Source organism: Gopherus flavomarginatus, chromosome 19 (genome assembly GCF_025201925.1).
Source record: "Gopherus flavomarginatus isolate rGopFla2 chromosome 19, rGopFla2.mat.asm, whole genome shotgun sequence".
NCBI classification, from domain to species: domain Eukaryota; kingdom Metazoa; phylum Chordata; order Testudines; family Testudinidae; genus Gopherus; species Gopherus flavomarginatus.
Window position 1 is genome coordinate 17,866,312 of NC_066635.1, and position 18,813 is coordinate 17,885,124.

Sequence of the window (18,813 nt, forward strand, 5' to 3'; positions counted from 1 at the left end):
AGGTGGATGCTCAGGATGACTCAGAATCGGGCCCTAAAATGAATAGACACATGGCACTGAAATTTGTAAGTTTAAATAAAAACGTTGCATAATTGAAAAGAAAAAATACTGCATTGCAAAAATTTGCAAACAAAAACATCTCGGCTTGTTAAGGTTTTCAGTTAAATCATTTAAAGTTCAGACAGTTCATGTTTGTTTACATTCCCCCACATCTTTTTTAAACTAACTCCTGTAAGTCTGTATCTTCACATTTGAAAAAAAAAAAAAAAAGTCGTCTGGACTGTTCAAAGTTCAGTGCAGCAAGGTGCTGAAGAGTTTGTACAGAGGGTGTTCCGGTGGGGAGGGTCCCTTTGGCAGCAGCTGGGGCTGGAGGTGCTCAGAACCTTGTACACTTGGAATACAGATTGATGCAGTCTTATGGAGAGCTTTCCATGTTTGGATTTAGGTGTATAGCTGACAGTGGCTCTCTTACAGAGTGTCTTCCTTAGAAGTTGAACTGCCATGGCCGAGGCTGTAACATGACTCTCCCTAATATGGTTCTATAAGTATGTTGTCCCATTAGAACATGATGATTCTAGCTATGCATTAGCACAGGGAGATTTTTACAGGATTTTTGAAAGGACCCAGCAGCTTCCATTGAGAGAACATTTAAAAATGTGTCTGTTTCATTGAGTAGCTCTTCTGAAAGTCTGGCCTATAGTTTAGAGTGGATAGTCTTAGCTGGGGAGCTATATCAATCACCTCCTACCAGTCTCATCAAGGAGTACTATATTGAGTCTGAAGACTGGGGCTTATAGCCAGAGCCCCACCACCTCCAAGCGTGGGAGAGGTGAGAGATGGAGAAACTCGAACCTTGGTTGCCTCACAGAGAGGCTGGAGGAGGGAAGGAAGGAGATCCCAAGCCTGGATGACATGGCTCTGGCTGTTTGCCTCCCAGGTGTGCATGGTCCTTCTGCATGCCCCCCAGCCATCCGGGATTGACAGCCAGAGCTCTTCCCGCCCCGCCCTAAAAAGCACACAGCTCATGCTCCCCCTTCCTGCCATTCCCATGCCTCCCTGGGGAGGCCTACCCCTTACCTTAGACCAGCAGTGCTGAAACTATCCAAATAACTATCTGAAATCCCACCATTAAAAAAGTGATCATTTTTGTGGACCATCAGATCACTCTTCATACTGTTAGAGATTTTACTGCTCACTGTTAAACGGGGCATGCTTCTGTTTTGCTAAAGCATTTTATAAATTTTGACCCAAATTCACCACCACCCTCCGAGTCCGTGGAGTTGTGCCCCCTTATGACAGTGGTGAATTTGGCCCTCCAAGACAAGGAGATAATGGACGGAACTGGGACACCCCTGGCGCTGTCCCCCCTCCTCCCCTTCTCCAGCTAGGTCACATGGAAATGTACATGGAAGACTGTGTCATTTTTCCCTGTTGACACTAGATGTCACAGTTCTTCTGTCACAGTAACCTGAGTGTGAGACAGAATCTCTGATTGAACCTTTTTGTGAAGCATTTGCCAGCACCCTTTCCATTGCATGTGGGAAGATTTGGCCAGGTATGTTACAGGACAGAACTAAGTAAAGGGCTGGAGGAACCCCTGTGCAGCAGCTCCAGGTGGTGTTTGGTGAAACAGAGGGATAGCTAATGAATTTCGTGCAGGGAAGACTTAATAGTTAAACTATTTTTATGCTCTGTGGATTCTATTTTGTTGTCTTGCATTCCCCACCCTTATGACAAGGCTTAGGGTCTTAAAACCTCAGAGCTCGAACACGTATAGTAATCATGAAAGAACTTGGGTTGCATGATTCCAAGGTCTGTAAAATAGCGCAGGGTTGGGAGGGGGGGGAGGGAATAAGTTTGTCTGTGTGTGTTTCCGTTCATCCTCCCCCCATATTTGTTTTATGGCAGTGACTGCAATTCTGTGTGTTTCAGAACTCCGCCCCATGATAAGCCTTGGGAACGAGTCCTGTATAAAGGCTCTTGGAGACTGTAGACAGGGAACCTGGGCAACTCTTTCTGTTGTACTCATTGGAAACCATTCTCGTTCAGCTGTTCGTTAAGTGAGCCTCCTGCCACAGAATACCTTAGGCCCCATCGGCACTCTGATACCTGTTGATAATAGCGTAAGGACCAGAGTGGAACAGCTTTTTTTTGTTGAGAACTGTAGAACGCTGTTTTACTGAAAGAGGAGTTTCTCGAAATGTGGAGTGGGATGCATGAATTTGAAAGAACAAACTTCCTGACCTGGGTTCCTGAGCACTGGTGAAGGCAAATCTTTTTTTTCTTTCCCTTTTTATATGCCTGGAACATTTAATGTGTTTGTAAATTAATAACGGGTGTGAAGAGTAGACCTATTTAGTGGGTCCTTTTTAAATCCATGTTAGGATTATAATGAATGGTGGGGCACATGCAGATGACACTGGAATATGGGATTTTGAGCACAAAACGGCAGTATTCAACAGCAGTTCATATGGTTAAAAGCAGATGCCTCATAGCAACTCAGATTGCCGAGGTCAGTTAATCCTCCATGCTGATCAATTACTTCAGCATGCTATTTCTCAGACATAGCTTCATAGACAACAATAACTTCTGTAACCCTCATTTTATAAAAGGGGTGTGTGTGTGTGTGTGTGTGAGAGAGAGAGAGATAGTGCCAGTAGTTTAAGGTTTGAAAGCGTAGCATTCTAAACATCAGTTTTCAGACGCTTATAACCTACTAAAATGTATTTCTGAGCTGGAATGTTTCATATTTGATCTTAGCCAGGAGGTTAATTTTTGGAAAATCAATTCAGCCATTTTTGAGTTACCAGTATTGGAAAAACAGACTTTTTCCAATGGTTAAGATAAGTGTTTAGATGCTTTTATATAGTTAAGCACTACTCTGGGCAATGCTTAATGCTATTCAAAAATACAGAAGAAAAATGTTTTTTTCCTATGCTGCCCTTCCTGTAAAATTAGTTTTTTGCAAAGTTTTATACTTATACCTCATCTCCCACATTATATGTATTAATTCTCTCTCTCCCGAAAAAAAAAAAAAAAAAAAAGATAACACCTACTACTGCTGACATTTATTCTTTAGCTCAAGTAGTAGAAGTCTGTTCTATGGGCCAGAAGTTTCAGATGCTGTTTCTGACCCATGTAGGGGGTCATGGTTGCACCCAGTGCAATTTCTGTGGGTTATTTTCACCTTCAGTCTTTATTACTGAAAGAACAACACAACCCTGCCACATTCAGTATCCATCCTGTGCACTGAAGGCCTGTTCCAGCACACACTGGAGACAATAGACACTGGTTCAGGCCCTGAATGAGGCAGAGGTTGCATGGAGAAAAAAGATCTGATGATGTAATTAAGAATTGCATCACAATATATCTGCATGAGGAGGAAGAATGAAGGTTGCATGGGTAACCTTTATTCTGGTATTTCCTAACTTTTGAGAGCTTGACTCTGAAATCTTTAAATTTCCTTTTTGGTATAGTTTTTGTGTGATGTAATATGTAATACACATCTGTACATGCACGTATAGACATGCATATAAAATGCACATATATACGTAGAATAGAATGGGAGATGAGATGTGATTTGTGTAACCATGAAGACTCTAAGAGGGAAATGCTGTATATTAATTGTCAGCAAACTTTTTAAAAAACCATCAGCCCTGGTAGGGACATTTTCAGAGAGCCATGTCCAGGTTTCCAAATTTAAAAATAAATTAAGCATGGTAAAAAGTACATGTGATCGAACGTCATCCTTGTGTGGAGAGAAATAGAGTGAAATAACACGATTGTCATGGCTCAGAAAGGCCAGTGTTGATGAATAACAAGCTGTTTTAGTTTACATTAGATTTTGTGTCAACTACATTTTCTTGAGGAATTACTGAACATGGTAGAAAGGGTCTTGCGGCTTCCCCCCAGGGTCCCTACCATTTGCATCCGTGTCCCATCACTTCTTGTATCTGCTGTGCTACTGTGAGGGAGAATGGAATCATAGTTTCTTCCCGTTCCCTTTGGTATCTTCTTGTCAACAGCTCTGACTGCCACTGGCAGTCAATTTGTAACTGAATCAGTGTGTATATTACTGTTCACATTGATAGCACAATTAATGTTGAAGTCAATTTTGGTGTTAATTTTAGGTCATGATTAGTGTTGACACTGTGTCAAAGTAATGGCATTTTAGCATGAAAATGAACATTGGTTAATATCACGTTTTTACTATCTGCTAACGGTTACATTAAGCCAAGATCTCCTGGGAGAGGGTATGTATAAAATTATATATCTAAAACATGTGCGTGTAATATATATGTGTAATGGTATTCTGGATTGCTGGTGTTACTCAGGGAGCAAATGACATCTAAGCACTGCATCCTAATCACAGTTCGGAACACCAGAAATAATGATCACTTCTGATCGGAGGCTGTGAATAATTCATCTGGTTTGATTTTCACGTTCTGTCCAGTGATACTTTTCAAACCAAATGTGTTTCTACAGAAGAATAATGGCCCCACTTCTTATGGAAATACTGTGGCACAAATCATTTCACCAACATAAAAACAGTTAAATAAGACGGTTCTTGTTTTTATTTTTTTTTCCCCCTCCTGCTCTCTCTCGCGCGCTTTCTTGTGCTGCGTGTGCTGGGGATCGAAGTGTGGCAAGACAAGTGCTTCCAAACTGCTGTGGCTGTTTTTTCAAGATCCTATTTTTAAACCACCACCCCTTGCCATCACCCCATGATTGTTCTGGCAGCACTCTTAGGTGATTAGCTCAGCCTGCCTAATTAACCTGTGAACTCTCCCTTTTTGGCTTGCCGCCGTTAAGTTAAAAACCACATTTTTTTCCTCTAAAATAGAAAGCGCTCCCCTCCTACCCATAAATTTAAACAGCATATGAGCCTTTCAAAGAAAAAAAATTCCTTGGCTGTGCCCTGTGTTTTTTATTACTAGCCAACTAACACTAATGACAGTATGTGCTGGGGAATCAAAAAGAGATGTGAAATAGTGTAGTGGTACATTTGTGTTTTTTTTTTATATAGCATATGTTTGTTTCTGACTTTTTTCATTATAAAACTATTTTCAAGAGTATATATAGTTACTTGGATATGAAAATTCATTGTACCCTAGTTAAATAACACTACAGCAATGGGGCAGAGAGAATTTAAGATAAGGATGTGCGTTACAGAGGCAGAATCCCAGGTTGGGAAGCAAATCCGGTGCTTCTGTTCTAAGTTATATTGTATTGGTAGGAAGTTTTTTGAGTATGGAGGCTTCTATTCTAATATACAGAAATAATTGAGTTGATCTTACATCCAGGGAGGCAGCATGATCTTGAAGGTTGAGCATGGGACTGACAGTTAGGACTCTTGGTTGGAATCCGGCTCTGACACTGGCCCACTGAAAGAGCAGGAGCAAGACAAGTAATTCCTCTGTGCCTCAGTTTACCCATCTGTAAATGTGCAAAGCCCATTATGAGCCTGTCGTAGTTTGCGTGATCCTGTTTCCCTCTTTTGACTGGCTACTGGGAGGATTAAGGACCTAGTTTTACTGAAAGCGACAGAGCTGCTCCTGTAGCTTAAGTGGTTTTGTGCTTGTGTGTTGATGCTGAAGATTCCAGGTTTCATCCCTGCTAATGACCTTAGTCTGGTGGTAGCCAGAGCAGCCGTCGTTTGTTACACTAGGGTAGATATCTGTGCAAAATATTAATATTTTGTGTGTCTTCTCTTGGAAGAAGTTTACAGTGTAATTTATGTGCCATTTTTAAGAAAATAAAATAAAAGGGAGTCTGGGCAAATGTCTCCCCAGAGTTAAAACTGGGATTCCTGCCTTATTTGGCGTGGAGGTTGGCCTCAGAACTTTTTGCGAAGTGCCCACTTCAAGTTTCTAGTTATGACTTTAATGAGAAAATAAGGATTTTTTTTTCTGTCTGAAATACAATGGAGGATTGAACTGATCTGTGGCCAAACTTGTGTTTTATTAAACTACCTGTGAGAGGGATGCCCTCTTGGGCAGCCCACAGTGTCTTCGGGCTAATCCTGAAGTCCTTAACTCAGTGCTTACTCATTTTGATGCTGATGATTTATTATAAGTTTGCCCATCCTAAGTGCCAAATCCTGAGCTACTTAAATTCAGCCCGTGACCGCTCTCCTTGTAATTGTGAGGCCAGGAGGACAAAGATGATCAGTTGCAAGGTTTGGAGGTGGGGGTGGTTGCTGCTGAAATTAAAAAGGGAAATGCTGTGGCTGCCTGGATTTATTTTTGATCAATAAGCTTGCCCTTTGGGCTCCTGGTAAGTTGTCCATGTGATCCTTGCTGAGGCTCAGAGGTCTTTGGGGTGGTCAGCAGCTGCAGCGACTTGTTGTATAGCATTAAGGCTTTCGATTAATTTAGCAATAAGATGGTATTTGAGCAAAACATCCAGCTGACCTTTTGGGGTTTATGCTCCTGTCTCTGCAACTGATGCATATCTCTTGCCTCTAAATACTCTGCAGTTTGATGCTGAAACTTACCTGTATGTCAGCAAATATTCAGAAACAACAACATAATTACCCACCTCCTGCCACCAGTGCCATATCATTTAAAATTAGAGTGAATGAAATGGCGCCCATAGGAAGGTGCACAGAAAGCTCCAACGTTCTGTTCAACTGCAATCCCAACTATTGAAAAGGAGGAGAAGGGAAAGGAGCTGTCAAATAGCTCTGATGTTTTTGGATAGCTGCCTGCATTTTCTCCAATCATCCTTTGATTAATTTCTCTGTCGGGCTTTTTTTGAATGAAACTATTACAGTGGATCTTATTGCAGACGTTGATTGGATCTTGTCTGTGTATTGTGCCCATTTTGATTTGCATTAAACAGCACATATCTGTCTGCTGCTTCCCCCCCACCCATCCCACCTCCCTTCTAAGGCCATGTCTACATCTAAAGTTTTGCAGCGCTGGTTGTTACAGCTGTATTAGTACAGCTGTATAGGGCCAGCGCTGCAGAGTGGCCACACTTACAGCAACCAGCGCTGCAAGTGGTGTTAGATGTGGCCACACTGCAGCGCTGTTGGGCGGCTTCAAGGGGGGTTCCGGGAACGCGAGAGCAAACCGGGAAAGGAGACCCGCTTCGCCGCGGTTTGCTCTCTCGTTCCCGGAGCCACCCAGCAAACCGCAGGGAAGGAGATCTGCTTGCTCTGGGCTCCGGGAACGAGAGAGCAAACCGGGAAAGGAGATCCGCTTCGCCGCGGTTTGCTCTCTCGTTCCCAGAGCCACCCAGCAAACCGCAGGGAAGGAGATCTGCTTGCTCTGGGCTCCGGGAACGAGAGAGCAAACCGGGAAAGGAGATCCGCTTCGCCGCGGTTTGCTCTCTCGTTCCCGGAGCCACCCAGCAAACCGCAGGGAAGGAGATCTGCTTGCTCTGGGCTCCGGGAACGAGAGAGCAAACCGGGAAAGGAGATCCGCTTCGCCGCGGTTTGCTCTCTCGTTCCCGGAGCCACCCAGCAAACCGCAGGGAAGGAGACCTGCTTGCTCGGGGCTCCGGAAACGAGAGAGCAAACCGGGAAAGGAGACCCGCTTCGCCGCGGTTTGCTCTCTCGTTCCCGGAGCCCAGAGCAAGCAGATCTCCTTCCCTGCGGTTTGCTGGGTGGCTCCGGGAACGAGAGAGCAAACCGGGAAAGGAGACCCGCTTCGCCGCGGTTTGCTCTCTCGTTCCCGGAGCCCAGAGCAAGCAGATCTCCTTCCCTGCGGTTTGCTGGGTGGCTCCGGGAACGAGAGAGCAAACCGGGAAAGGAGACCCGCTTCGCCGCGGTTTGCTCTCTCGTTCCCGGAGCCACCCAGCAAACCGCAGGGAAGGAGATCTGCTTGCTCTGGGCTCCGGGAACGAGAGAGCAAACCGGGAAAGGAGATCCGCTTCGCCGCGGTTTGCTCTCTCGTTCCCGGAGCCACCCAGCAAACCGCAGGGAAGGAGACCTGCTTGCTCGCGGCTCCGGGAACGAGAGAGCAAACCGGGAAAGGAGACCAGCTTGATTACCAGAGGCTTCCTCCTTCCACGGAGGTCAAGAAAAGCGCTGGTAAGTGTCTACATTGGATTACCAGCGCTGGATCACCAGCGCTGGATCCTCTACACCCGAGACAAAACGGGAGTACGGCCAGCGCTGCAAACAGGGAGTTGCAGCGCTGGTGGTGCCCTGCAGATGTGTACACCTTCAAAGTTGCAGCGCTGTAACTCCCTCACCAGCGCTGCAACTTTCTGATGTAGACAAGCCCTAGTTCATAATGCTCAGAATCCCAAGTATCAGCAATGAGAGCTTCACCCATACTGATTGCAAAGGATGTGTAATCAGCTTGAGGAATGTGTACTCAGCTTGTGATCCTTGGGCCAGCCGAGACTGGGTGAAGCACGCGGCTTTCAGGGCTAGGCTGCCATTTACATCTGTTAATGGCGCTCCTTGATGGCCCGCTCCCCAGTGCGATCATACACAGAGGCTAAGAGGCGAGAGAGATGCAGGCTCCAGAAGTTGCTCATCTCCATTAGGCAGGATCCGGAGAGATCATCTGGTGATTTAAAAAAAAAAAGAAAAATACTCAATAAAAACACATTACTTATACAGATGAGCTTGAAAAATCTGACTGAAGGCGAAAGAGGCTGCAGCAGTGTCTGTGGAAAGCAAGGGGTCAGAGACACTGAAATGCAGAAGGGTGGAAAACAAAAGTAGAGATAGTTGAGAAATAAAGGGATTAAAGCAGAGAGGCAACGAGAGATGGAAAGGAGCAGATGAGTGTTATAGGCCAGGAGTCATTCTGAAATGTGATTGACTGGGTGGCCCTGAAGAGATGGCAGGGACTCCTGAAAACAAACCACACTGAAACAGAATGCTTTAACTAACCCCATGTCCTCTGTGACACAGAATAAGCTCAGCAAGAAGAGAGAAGGATCTTGTAGGACGTGTCTCGAAGCGATGGTAAATCCCTGAATGGATTGCCTAGAATTGATGTTAAAGGGAGAAACAGTGCTATGAATGTCTTGGGTGAGAAAAATGCAGCGACACGAGGAAATGTGTTCCAGTGGCTGTGGTGGCAAGTTGAGGACTGGTTTTGCAGTCCTCACTCTCAGAGAAGAATGCAGATTGGGAACCTTATTGAGATCGTGTATCACAGTGCTGTACTTGGTGGGTCCTCGCATACCATGCATGATTTTGAATCAAGTGAGCATGGAGGCAGAAATCCATCTATTAGTATTGGAATATTTATATTTGAAACTTTTCCCCCCCTTTGTGTGACCACAGATTGGCATGGTGGCTTGGAAAATTACCCTCAAGAGCCCCGAGTGCCCAGATGGCCGTGATATCATAGTCATTGGCAATGACATTACATACCGAATAGGGTCCTTTGGGCCCCAAGAAGATCTGCTGTTCGTTAGGGTTTCTGAACTTGCTCGAACAGAGGGTATCCCACGAATTTATGTGGCTGCCAACAGTGGAGCGAGGATTGGTTTGGCTGAGGAGATTCGTCACATGTTTCATGTTGCCTGGGAAGATCCTGATGACCCTTATAAAGTAAGTAGACGCTCGATCTCGGAGGCAGTGTGCAGTAGCAGAACTATGGGATGTGCCACAGGCTAGTCTTAGATTTACAGTAGCCAGTCTGTCTTCACAGAGGTGAGCTAAAGCTCTGCCAAACATTTAGGCCTAAAGTTAGCCTTGGTACTGGCTCACTAATTAGGAGAGTTACACCAAGGAGGAATTCAGACCCGATTTTCAGAGGTTCTGGGCATCCTTGACCTCCGCTGGAGCTGCAGTTGCTGAAAACCCCCTATTACCACCCCTTCTGGGTAAATACTTCTCTTGGAAATTTTTCTTTTTTGGGGGTGGGTCACAGGAGGAATTCATTGATGAGAATGAGTAAAACTAATTATTTGTCCCCATAGGGTTATAAATACTTGTACCTAACTCCTCAAGATTATAAGAAAGTCAGTGCCCTGAACTCAGTTCATTGTGAGCATGTGGAGGATGAAGGAGAATCCAGGTAAACTGCTGGGTCTAATCCTGCTTCACCTTATATATGAGGGACACCTGTCACTTCCTTGTCTGTTTTCTCTTGTCAGTCACCAGGACATCCTATAGTGCCCAGTCTCATAACACATTTTGTCCCTTTATTACATATGGATTGTAGAGCTAGAACAGGATAAAATATTGTATCATGAAACATCTTGAAATGCCCTATCAAATGTAGCGGACCAAATATTTGTATTGCACTAGTGCCTAGGAGCCCCTAGCATGGAGCAGGGCCCCAGTGTGCTAGGAACTGTATAAACACAAAACACAGAGATGATCCTGCCCCCAAAGAGTTTACAGTCCGAGTAAGGGAAGTGTCTTCTCGGTTGGAAACACACAGTAGTGACAAGAGAACCTGCTCAAGTGAATTTTTAACCCATTTTCATTCTGTGCCATGGGGTGCAGCTGCAGAACTGTCCTTTCCAAAAGATTCAATTTCCCACATGCACATCTATTCTAGATAGCACCTACCCCATTCCCTTCATTCTTTGCCTCTTTCCCCACAATCAGCTAGATCGCCTAATCTGCAGAGACAACCAAGGAACATTTCTCACTGGAGCTGACTTCAGTGTTGCCCCATATGTTTGTCAGTAACCTGTGCAGCTCAGTCAGCATTTCTTCCCTATGGTGCTGCTTTGGCTGTCAGTCTGTATGCCGATTCCTTGGTGTTCAGCAAGGCTGTGGGTTGAGCTGGTATATAAATCCTGGCCAGTTTCTGCACACTACTGTTTGCAGCCTTATTGGTATTTAGTCACTTTCCACATTCTTAGCAGTGAATTGGTTTGGCAGATGATTGGATCTTGTGTCTCAAAGTCTGTATGTCTCCCCGCAGGTATAAGATAACTGATATTATTGGGAAGGAAGAAGGACTTGGAGTGGAGAACCTCCGAGGCTCTGGGATGATTGCAGGAGAATCATCATTAGCCTATGAGGATATTATCACCATCAACCTGGTAATCCCCCAACTGCTTTTTCTTCTTGCAACTTCATCTCCTATTTCAGCTGAAAATTTGACAGTGGAGTTCAGAATGTACATCTAGGGTCAGACCAACCGCTGGTGTAAATTGGCATAGTCCCATGGATTTAGTGGAGCTATACCAATTAACAGCAGCAGAGGATCTGGCTGCTAAAATGTTTTCTTTCTGAAACAGCGAGGTGCATTTCCGAGTCCGTTTTTAAATGCATTTGATAAGCGAAGCAGCTCTAGTTTGACTTAGTGGTCTGTTCAGTTAACAAGCTATTGCTTTATTTTGTTTTGTTTTACAAAACACATTCATCATTCATTTTTGAATGAAATCTTAGTGCAGAACTGTGCTCCAGAACCTAAGGGGTGGATTCTGTGGCCACAGAATATACAGGGGCCTGGAGTAAACACATCAGACTGCCTAGGTCGATGCATTTTTGGAGGTACGATAGGATATGATGCAAATGTGATTTGTATTTGTAGGTAACGTGTCGGGCAATTGGAATTGGGGCCTATCTTGTCCGGCTAGGACAGAGGACTATCCAAGTAGAGAACTCTCATATAATCCTGACTGGAGCTGGAGCCCTCAACAAAGTAAGTTCAATGCATCAGAATTCAGTTTTGATCATGCACTTTGGTGTGGACTGTGTGAAATGAATGTGTGCTTCTGGGGGACGAGCCTCTTCTCACACAACCCACCCCCACTGCAATTGGCATGGTTTGGCCCATTTGTTGTCTGCAGAAAAGTCACTGACTGTATGGATCAGGGAGACTGAATTCCCTTCTCAGTCCTATGGACAGTGCCTGCAGTCCAGGGCTGAGTCATGAGGCAGTATGTGGGATGCTTGCATTACTGCTGCCTGTGCTGCACCTATTTTGTGGCTAGAGTAGTTCAATCTCCAGGAGTGTCACTTTTGCACCTAAATTCACTTAAAGAAAATAAAATTGAATGTGATTTTTAGGACTGATGCTGTATTTGGGCTGAGAGAATGTGTCCTTTCCAAACCATAGTCTTCTACAATGTTGCCATTGTCTGCCTGAATCCAGTCCATATTTTCCATAGACAGCATTCTGCTACATGGCAGTTCCTGTTTGGGGTGTGCTCTAGCTCAGGTTTTCTCTCTCACTGTCTTGCTTGTGAGTCTGTTCTTGGCTGCTGTCTGTGTGCACACAGTGGGCAGAATGTTGAAACTGAACAGATGTGTCTAAAATGCGTTCCCCCAATAGGGCTGAGGAAATGTAATAGTTAGGGGTTTGCAAACTTCTCCAGTTTTTTCTGTTCATAAAATTAGTCCATTTGAGCAATTTTTTGTTTAATTGAAACCCATGATGATTTTTTACAAGGATGACCCAGTTAAAAAAATTCAGACATAATGTAACCAGTGACTATGATGGTCAAACAGATACTGACCCATATAGAAAGGCTTTGTACTCAGTCTTCCATTGACTTCAGTGGGGCTCATGTTAGGTTGCCCATCATGTTCTAGCTCAGGGGTAGGCAATCTATGGCACACTTGCCAAAGGTGGCACGCGTGCTTATTTTCAATGGCACTCCCACTGGCCGGATCCTGGCCACCAGTCCGGGGAGCTCTGCATTTTAATTTAATTTTAAATGAAGCTTCTTAAACATTTTAAAAACCTTGTTTACTTTATATACAACAATAGTTTAGTTATATATTATAGACTTTATAGAAAGAGACCTTCTAAAAATGTTAAAATGTATTACCGGCGTGCGAAACCTTAAATTAGAGTGAATAAATGAAGACTTGGCACAGCACTTCTGAAAGGTTGCCAACCACTGTTCTAGCTGAAGAAAAGCCTATGTTGTATAACTGATACATTAGGTACTTCCCAAAGGTACATTAGAGGAAGGTCATGAGAATCTGAGTCCCTTAATCAAGAGGGCCCAGTCATGGAGGAGCAGGTGAACCCTTTGTGACGTTGCACTCTATATGATTTTAGAAAAATATGCTAATGAGTGTGAATATACTGTAACTGGAATATGCTTCATGCAAAAGGTCTCTTGTACAAATTACAAATGTTATCTACTGAATGTGTTCATCCTATTTATGACTGTATCGTTCTTGTACCTGAAACTAGAAATATGAAATATAATTCTGAGGGCCTATTGTAATTATGCAAAGTGTGGGCCATTGGTTTGGAATCTTGATGGCTCCCATTAACCTGGACAATTGACTGTAGATGGCTCTGTTTTACTTGTAAGTCTTCCTGTAAGTGTACCTGTGTGCTGGCAAGTGGGTAATGACGTGTTACAGTGACATGTGGTCATGTCACCTGAGCTGGAATCCGGGGGTGGGGAGTTAACAGCAGGCCTTTGGCTTGTACCTGCCTCAGTGGCCAACCACAACACCAGAGTCTAGCCCCTTCTTTCAAGAGCCAGGTGCAGTGTAAAGGGGGGTGGAGGGGACCCAGGCCCACCCGCTACGCTGAGTCCTGACCCAGGGACCCTCTAGTGGCAGCCTCTGTCTACCCTCCTTCGCTCCCCTCATGTCCACCTATTTTCCCTGGGCTACTTCTCCTTTGGCCCTGTGCACCTTCTTAACCCTTTTTAGCAGGGGCTGCAGCCTGGCAAGTAACTGGGTTGGAGCTCTCCTCTGCTCCTGCAGAACCTGCCCAGCACTGCTCTGTCCAAGGTGCTACCTCCTTACCTCAGGAGCCAGTCCTCCTCCCTTACTAGTCAGGGAGTGATTCCCTTCTGCCCTGTTCGGCAGCCTTTATATAAGACCTAGCCCAGCCCTGATTGGCTACCTCTCCCTTTGCCCTGATTGGCTCTCTACAGGCCTTTGCTGATTGGCTGCTGGCCTGCACAGCCTCTCTGGCCTCTCTGGTTTTTCTCAGGGGTGAGGCAGCCGCCCCACCACAGGGTGGTAATCATGAGAAATCCCCTAGCTACCACCTGGCTTGTGTTTCTTCCCAAGAGATGATTTTCCCTCCCTGCTGCCCCAGCTCCATTAATATCATTAGCTCCAACTCCCAGCCCATAACCCAGCATGAGCCATGGCCGCTCTGCCGTTGTTCCTCCCATTGAGGGCTTTGTTTGCGTGGATGTGAGGATTGTGCAGGCCTGAGTGTGTCTCTCCATTGTGCAGCTTCGTGTTTGGATGCTCTACAGCGCCTGGAGTGGATGCACTTGAGCACAAGCAGCATTTCAGTGTGTCAAGCCATGTCTGGCAAAGAATGGCAACTGAAAGGAAAATAGGCTCTCATTGGATAATTTGGCTCTGCAGAGAATTAAGCAGTGTTCCTGTCACCTCTGGGACACCCAGCCTGAGCAAGCCCTTATTCGGGCACACCAGTGTAGGAGCGAGGGGCGTTTTAAGATCCCTTTTAAAAAAAAAAAAAAAAAAAGAGCAAATTTGGTGCTCGCTGAAGTGGCATATGGTGCCTGGTTCTAGCATTTGATGCAGGCTGGTGCTGTGCAAACTGCCCCAAGTGACACTGCCAATGCACTTAGCCCTCATCATCTGTTCTAGTCTATCTAGGTTCTTATACGGCACCCATCACCATGTTATCTGAACACTTGGTAGTTAAGTGTCTCCTTATTACTCCACTCCAGTGGATCCCGCCAGCTCTGACAGTAATAAAGGTGTACCTGAAACTAAACCATGTATCTGAACACTCCTGGCTTTTGGGAGGCTTGGGTGCTAGACTCACACCTGAATTTGGTGCAGTGTGACTCCCTGATAACCATGAGCCTGTTCTCCCATCTCTGCTGTTCCAGTCATGGGCCTCTTTAACGGGGACAGCTGTGTGTGTGAGCTACATGGGACGTGGATAAATGTCCACTGGGGCTTAAACTGAGATGACCAAACCCATTCCACTTGAGATTTTAAGCAGGGTTTGAACTAAGAGTCAAAGGCTAATTCTCTTAAATCACTGTGCCACCAGAGCAGTGGCTGTTTCAGATTTATGCTCAGTATCCCACTTCTTATGTGCAGAAGAGAGAAACAGTTTGCCCTTGAATTCCAGAGGGAGAATTCATTTGAATTTTCCTTTGGCTGATAGGCCGTGCATCCATTAGCCAGGGACTGATTAAACAGTATCTTCTCTTGTAGCAGTGGAGAAGCTACTCTGTGGCATGAAGTATCCTGTTTGTTTTTATCTTTACTTACATAAAACTCTAGAAGGATATTTATATCAGTTTTAGTTTTGCCTGTCAGTGATAAGCAAATGAGACTTACTGATGCTGCTTATGTGGGATGGCTGGATTGAGGAGTGCCCTCTGGAGCAAAAACAAAGCATTTCCTTATGAGAGTTACAATAAAAGATTTACATTATCCCTTGCTCCAGTCGGGAGAGCTAGTGATTAAGGAATTGAAATGCTCACATATATTGGTGACTGACACTAACATAAGAACCTGGATAGATTAAAAAGATACTGCGTCTTTGCATTACAGCTGGGAGTGAATTTTCCAACATAGTCAAATGTAAGTAATTCTTTGTCTTTTTGCTATCAACTATCAGCCACGTATTCCTGGAGATTTGGGACAAAATTTGTAGTACTAACTTACATGCTAGTGTTTTTGTTGGTGATGTTGGAGATAAGTTACTTATATGCACTTGTGTGTACGCACACACGCGCGCACACACATACACACACATACACACACATACACGCACACACACACACTTACTTTTCAAAATGTCTTCTTCCTCTCCTGGCTCTAAATGTTCACTTTGCTTCTTGGGTAATAAGCTGCATATGGAGATTCCCATAGACATGGAAGTGTCTTGGCTTCCAGAGAAGCAGTATTTGTGTCTGGAAAGTTGTTTCATTTGATTCTTGCTACAAAATGCTAGGATCTTTTTCATTAAAAAAAATTGTGAAAAATAAAACACTCTACCTTTTCTGTTGCTGATCTTGTTCGTTTTAATTAGGTAGAGCCAGCCCCAGGGGTTGGGTGTAGAGGGAAGGGTCTAGTTGCCAAAAGCAGGCTGCAGCCTATAACTTAGACAATGGGCTGAAATACATTATCATTTTTAGCTGAAGGGAATGATCAGTTCTGGAGGTTATCTAATCACGTGCTGGCTGCTTTGCTATGTCCGTATCAGTGCTTTGTAAGTATGGAGTCAAATCACCATAAGACACTAGATTTCGTGCAGATTCATTAAGGATGCTATCAACCTCTTCGCCTACCAGATGTGAAAAGGAAACTGTACCACAGCTTATCATCGTCTCTCTCTTCCCCCTACCCCCGCATCATGATGAATCTGTCTTTGTTTACAGCCCAGACTCATGTGCATATGAAACATATGACGGTATAAATTGGGAAGGATGCTATGTGTGGGGGTTCCAGGGCCATGTCTTTTCTGTACCCCTTTTTGTTTTCCCCATCAGCAGGCAGTGGGGAGGTGGAAATGACGTTTTATTCTGTGTGTGTGTGTGTGTGTGTGTGTTTTGAGCCCATTGACCCCTCTGAAAATTGAAATAATGATAATGCGCATCTCCTGACTGCATCAAAGTATCAGCACATCAAAAGCCAGGAGGCATGAAATGCAAATGATAAAGTGAAAGCAGATGGATTGTGCATGATCGCCTGATGCCCAATGAATTTTAAAAGGTGCCAGTTCACATGGGGAGAAGGGATGAAATAAACACGTTATCCCTGCAATTTTTTTTTTGTTCTTGCCGCTCACTCCTGACAATATTTTTTCACACTTCAGCGAGCACCCACTCCATTTCTCTCTCTCTCTCTCTCTCTCTCCTTCTTTCTCTGTCTACCTCGCTCACGTCTCGGGTCATGTTGCTGCAGCTCCAGTGGAAATAATAAGATATAAACCACGAGGTTGTTATTTGCATAGAAATAGCATGGAGCCCCAGGCAGCATGGGAGAAGGACACAGAGATCATTTGTCTAAAATTTTAATGAAAACTTTTGCTGAGGCAGATTTTTTTTTTAAACTTTTCCTTCCTCCCAACCATCCCTCCCCCCACCTTCCTTTCCTCGTCACTGGCCTAACATGGTGCGATTTCAAATGAGATAGATAGCATGCTGTCTGTCGTACTGGTGGAATGCAGTAACATGTAAATTTCAATTTGTTTCCCTTTTAATAGCAGTAAGGCTGAAGAGCCTTGCACTCCTAATTTAATGCTTTGCATACATGGCTCAAGCCTTTATAACTGCCCTCCATTTCAGTGCACACCTGATGTTCCCAATCCTTAGCTGACCTGTTTATAATTAGTTTGCATCTCTGTGTTTTTGTTTTTCTTCTAATGGGATTCTCAGCATTTTGACTGTACATCACTGTTTACATTAACGAAACAGTGAGGTCTTAGCTATGGAATTTAGTTCAGAAGGGGTGTGTGTGTTTAATAGAGACTAAGCTGGGGTTTGAGAATTGGGCTGAGACTTTCAAAAAGTGATTTGAAATGCCTCAGTTAGTGGGGTGCATGCCTTGGGACACCTTAAGGGGCACTGATTTTCACTGGAGGGTGCTCAGTGTGGCAATGGGGACTAGGAGTAAAGAGTCAATTGGGCAGAAATGTGAACAGGTGTACTGAATTATACAACATCCAGGGTGGGAACATGAGCAATTGCCATAATGCATCACATCAATGATCCATGTAGTCCAGGATCCCATCTCCCACCAGAGTCAGTACCCCATAGTAGAGAACTGTGGAATAATCTGCCTATAGAGAAAGTTTCTTCCGGACTCCCATCACTTAGAGGTTCGTTTGTGCCCTGAAGCCTGAGAGACATATATCCCTTTCAGAGATGAGAATAAAAAGATTAGAACTTTGGGCTCGCTCTCTATATATATACATTTAATCTTTTTTTTTTTAAAACCATTGACTTTTTTGCTGAAAGCTAGACCTGTGTGAACTGTAGCCCTTTAACATGAGAGGAAGGGGCGATGTTCATGTCAACTTGACTAGCTTCTGATCTGTGTGACGTCTGCTCCACAACTTACGCCAGCTGGGAATCTGGCCTTTAAATTCTATTTCTAGTTCTGCCACTGATTCACAGTGTGACCCCAGGGAAATCGGAATGTTTGCGTAGTAGTGGTCACAAAACCAGAGGGTCTTTTGAAAGCAAACATTTTAAAACAACTCAGAGTTCTCCGGGAATATTTGCAACGGCAGACTGTTTAGTGGGCAGATGATACCTTGACATGGATGTCTTGTGCTTGAAGTGGTCAGTGCCTGGTAACGTACTGCGTGCTCACAGCTACCATAGAGTGAATCATTACTCTGTGGCTGGTTAGGTTGTTGTAGTCATCACATGATTTTTTTTTTTAAACTGTCTTTGGTCCAGGCTTCCTAGGTTGTTTGTTTCCTTCCATGACTAGCATTTCTCCTTCCAAGAAGGGAGGATGGAATGACAGTGCTCTGCTCCATATATCCTTACAAATAACATAAGTTCTAGGAGTCCCCTTGTTACAAACAGTGGCTAAAACGCGCCTCCCTGCCCTCAAAGGTGCACCTCTTCCTTTTGAAGTTCTTTGCTTGTCTGTTTCCCTTCTTGTATTTGCTTATACCAGACCTATCCCAGTCAGAGAGGGCAGTAGATGGCCCTAAGAGGGAAGCAAAGAAACCACAAGACCTTTTTCCAAAGAAAAATGCTCCTTTTACTCTGAGGCATGTTGCTGCTTTTTTCCTGAGCCTTGAAAACAAGAGTGCAGAGAAACCTTAGCACAGTCTTCCCTGGAACTCATAATAAATGCTGAACTTGACGACTAATAATGAACATTGCAAAAGCACCACACTGCACATTTCAGCCCATTGAGGGCCCCAGAATTGAAATAACAGAAGGATGGGAGAATTGCTGGTCTCAAATGCAGTGATTGGCAGAGCAGTGTGGGGGAGT

At 44.5% G+C, this 18,813-nt stretch overlaps 1 protein-coding gene across 6 annotated transcripts in view; it reads left to right on the top strand.

Annotated features, from left to right (window-relative positions):
• Positions 1-18,813, top strand: part of ACACA (acetyl-CoA carboxylase alpha) — a 189,134-nt gene that overhangs the window by 102,425 nt on the left and 67,896 nt on the right. For all 6 annotated transcript variants that reach the window (XM_050929370.1, XM_050929366.1, XM_050929364.1 and 3 more), the window contains 4 exons: positions 9,254-9,523; positions 9,895-9,992; positions 10,854-10,974; positions 11,469-11,579. In XM_050929370.1, the coding sequence (XP_050785327.1) occupies positions 9,254-9,523; positions 9,895-9,992; positions 10,854-10,974; positions 11,469-11,579 (600 nt within the window). The remainder of the gene's footprint in view (positions 1-9,253; positions 9,524-9,894; positions 9,993-10,853; positions 10,975-11,468; positions 11,580-18,813) is intronic.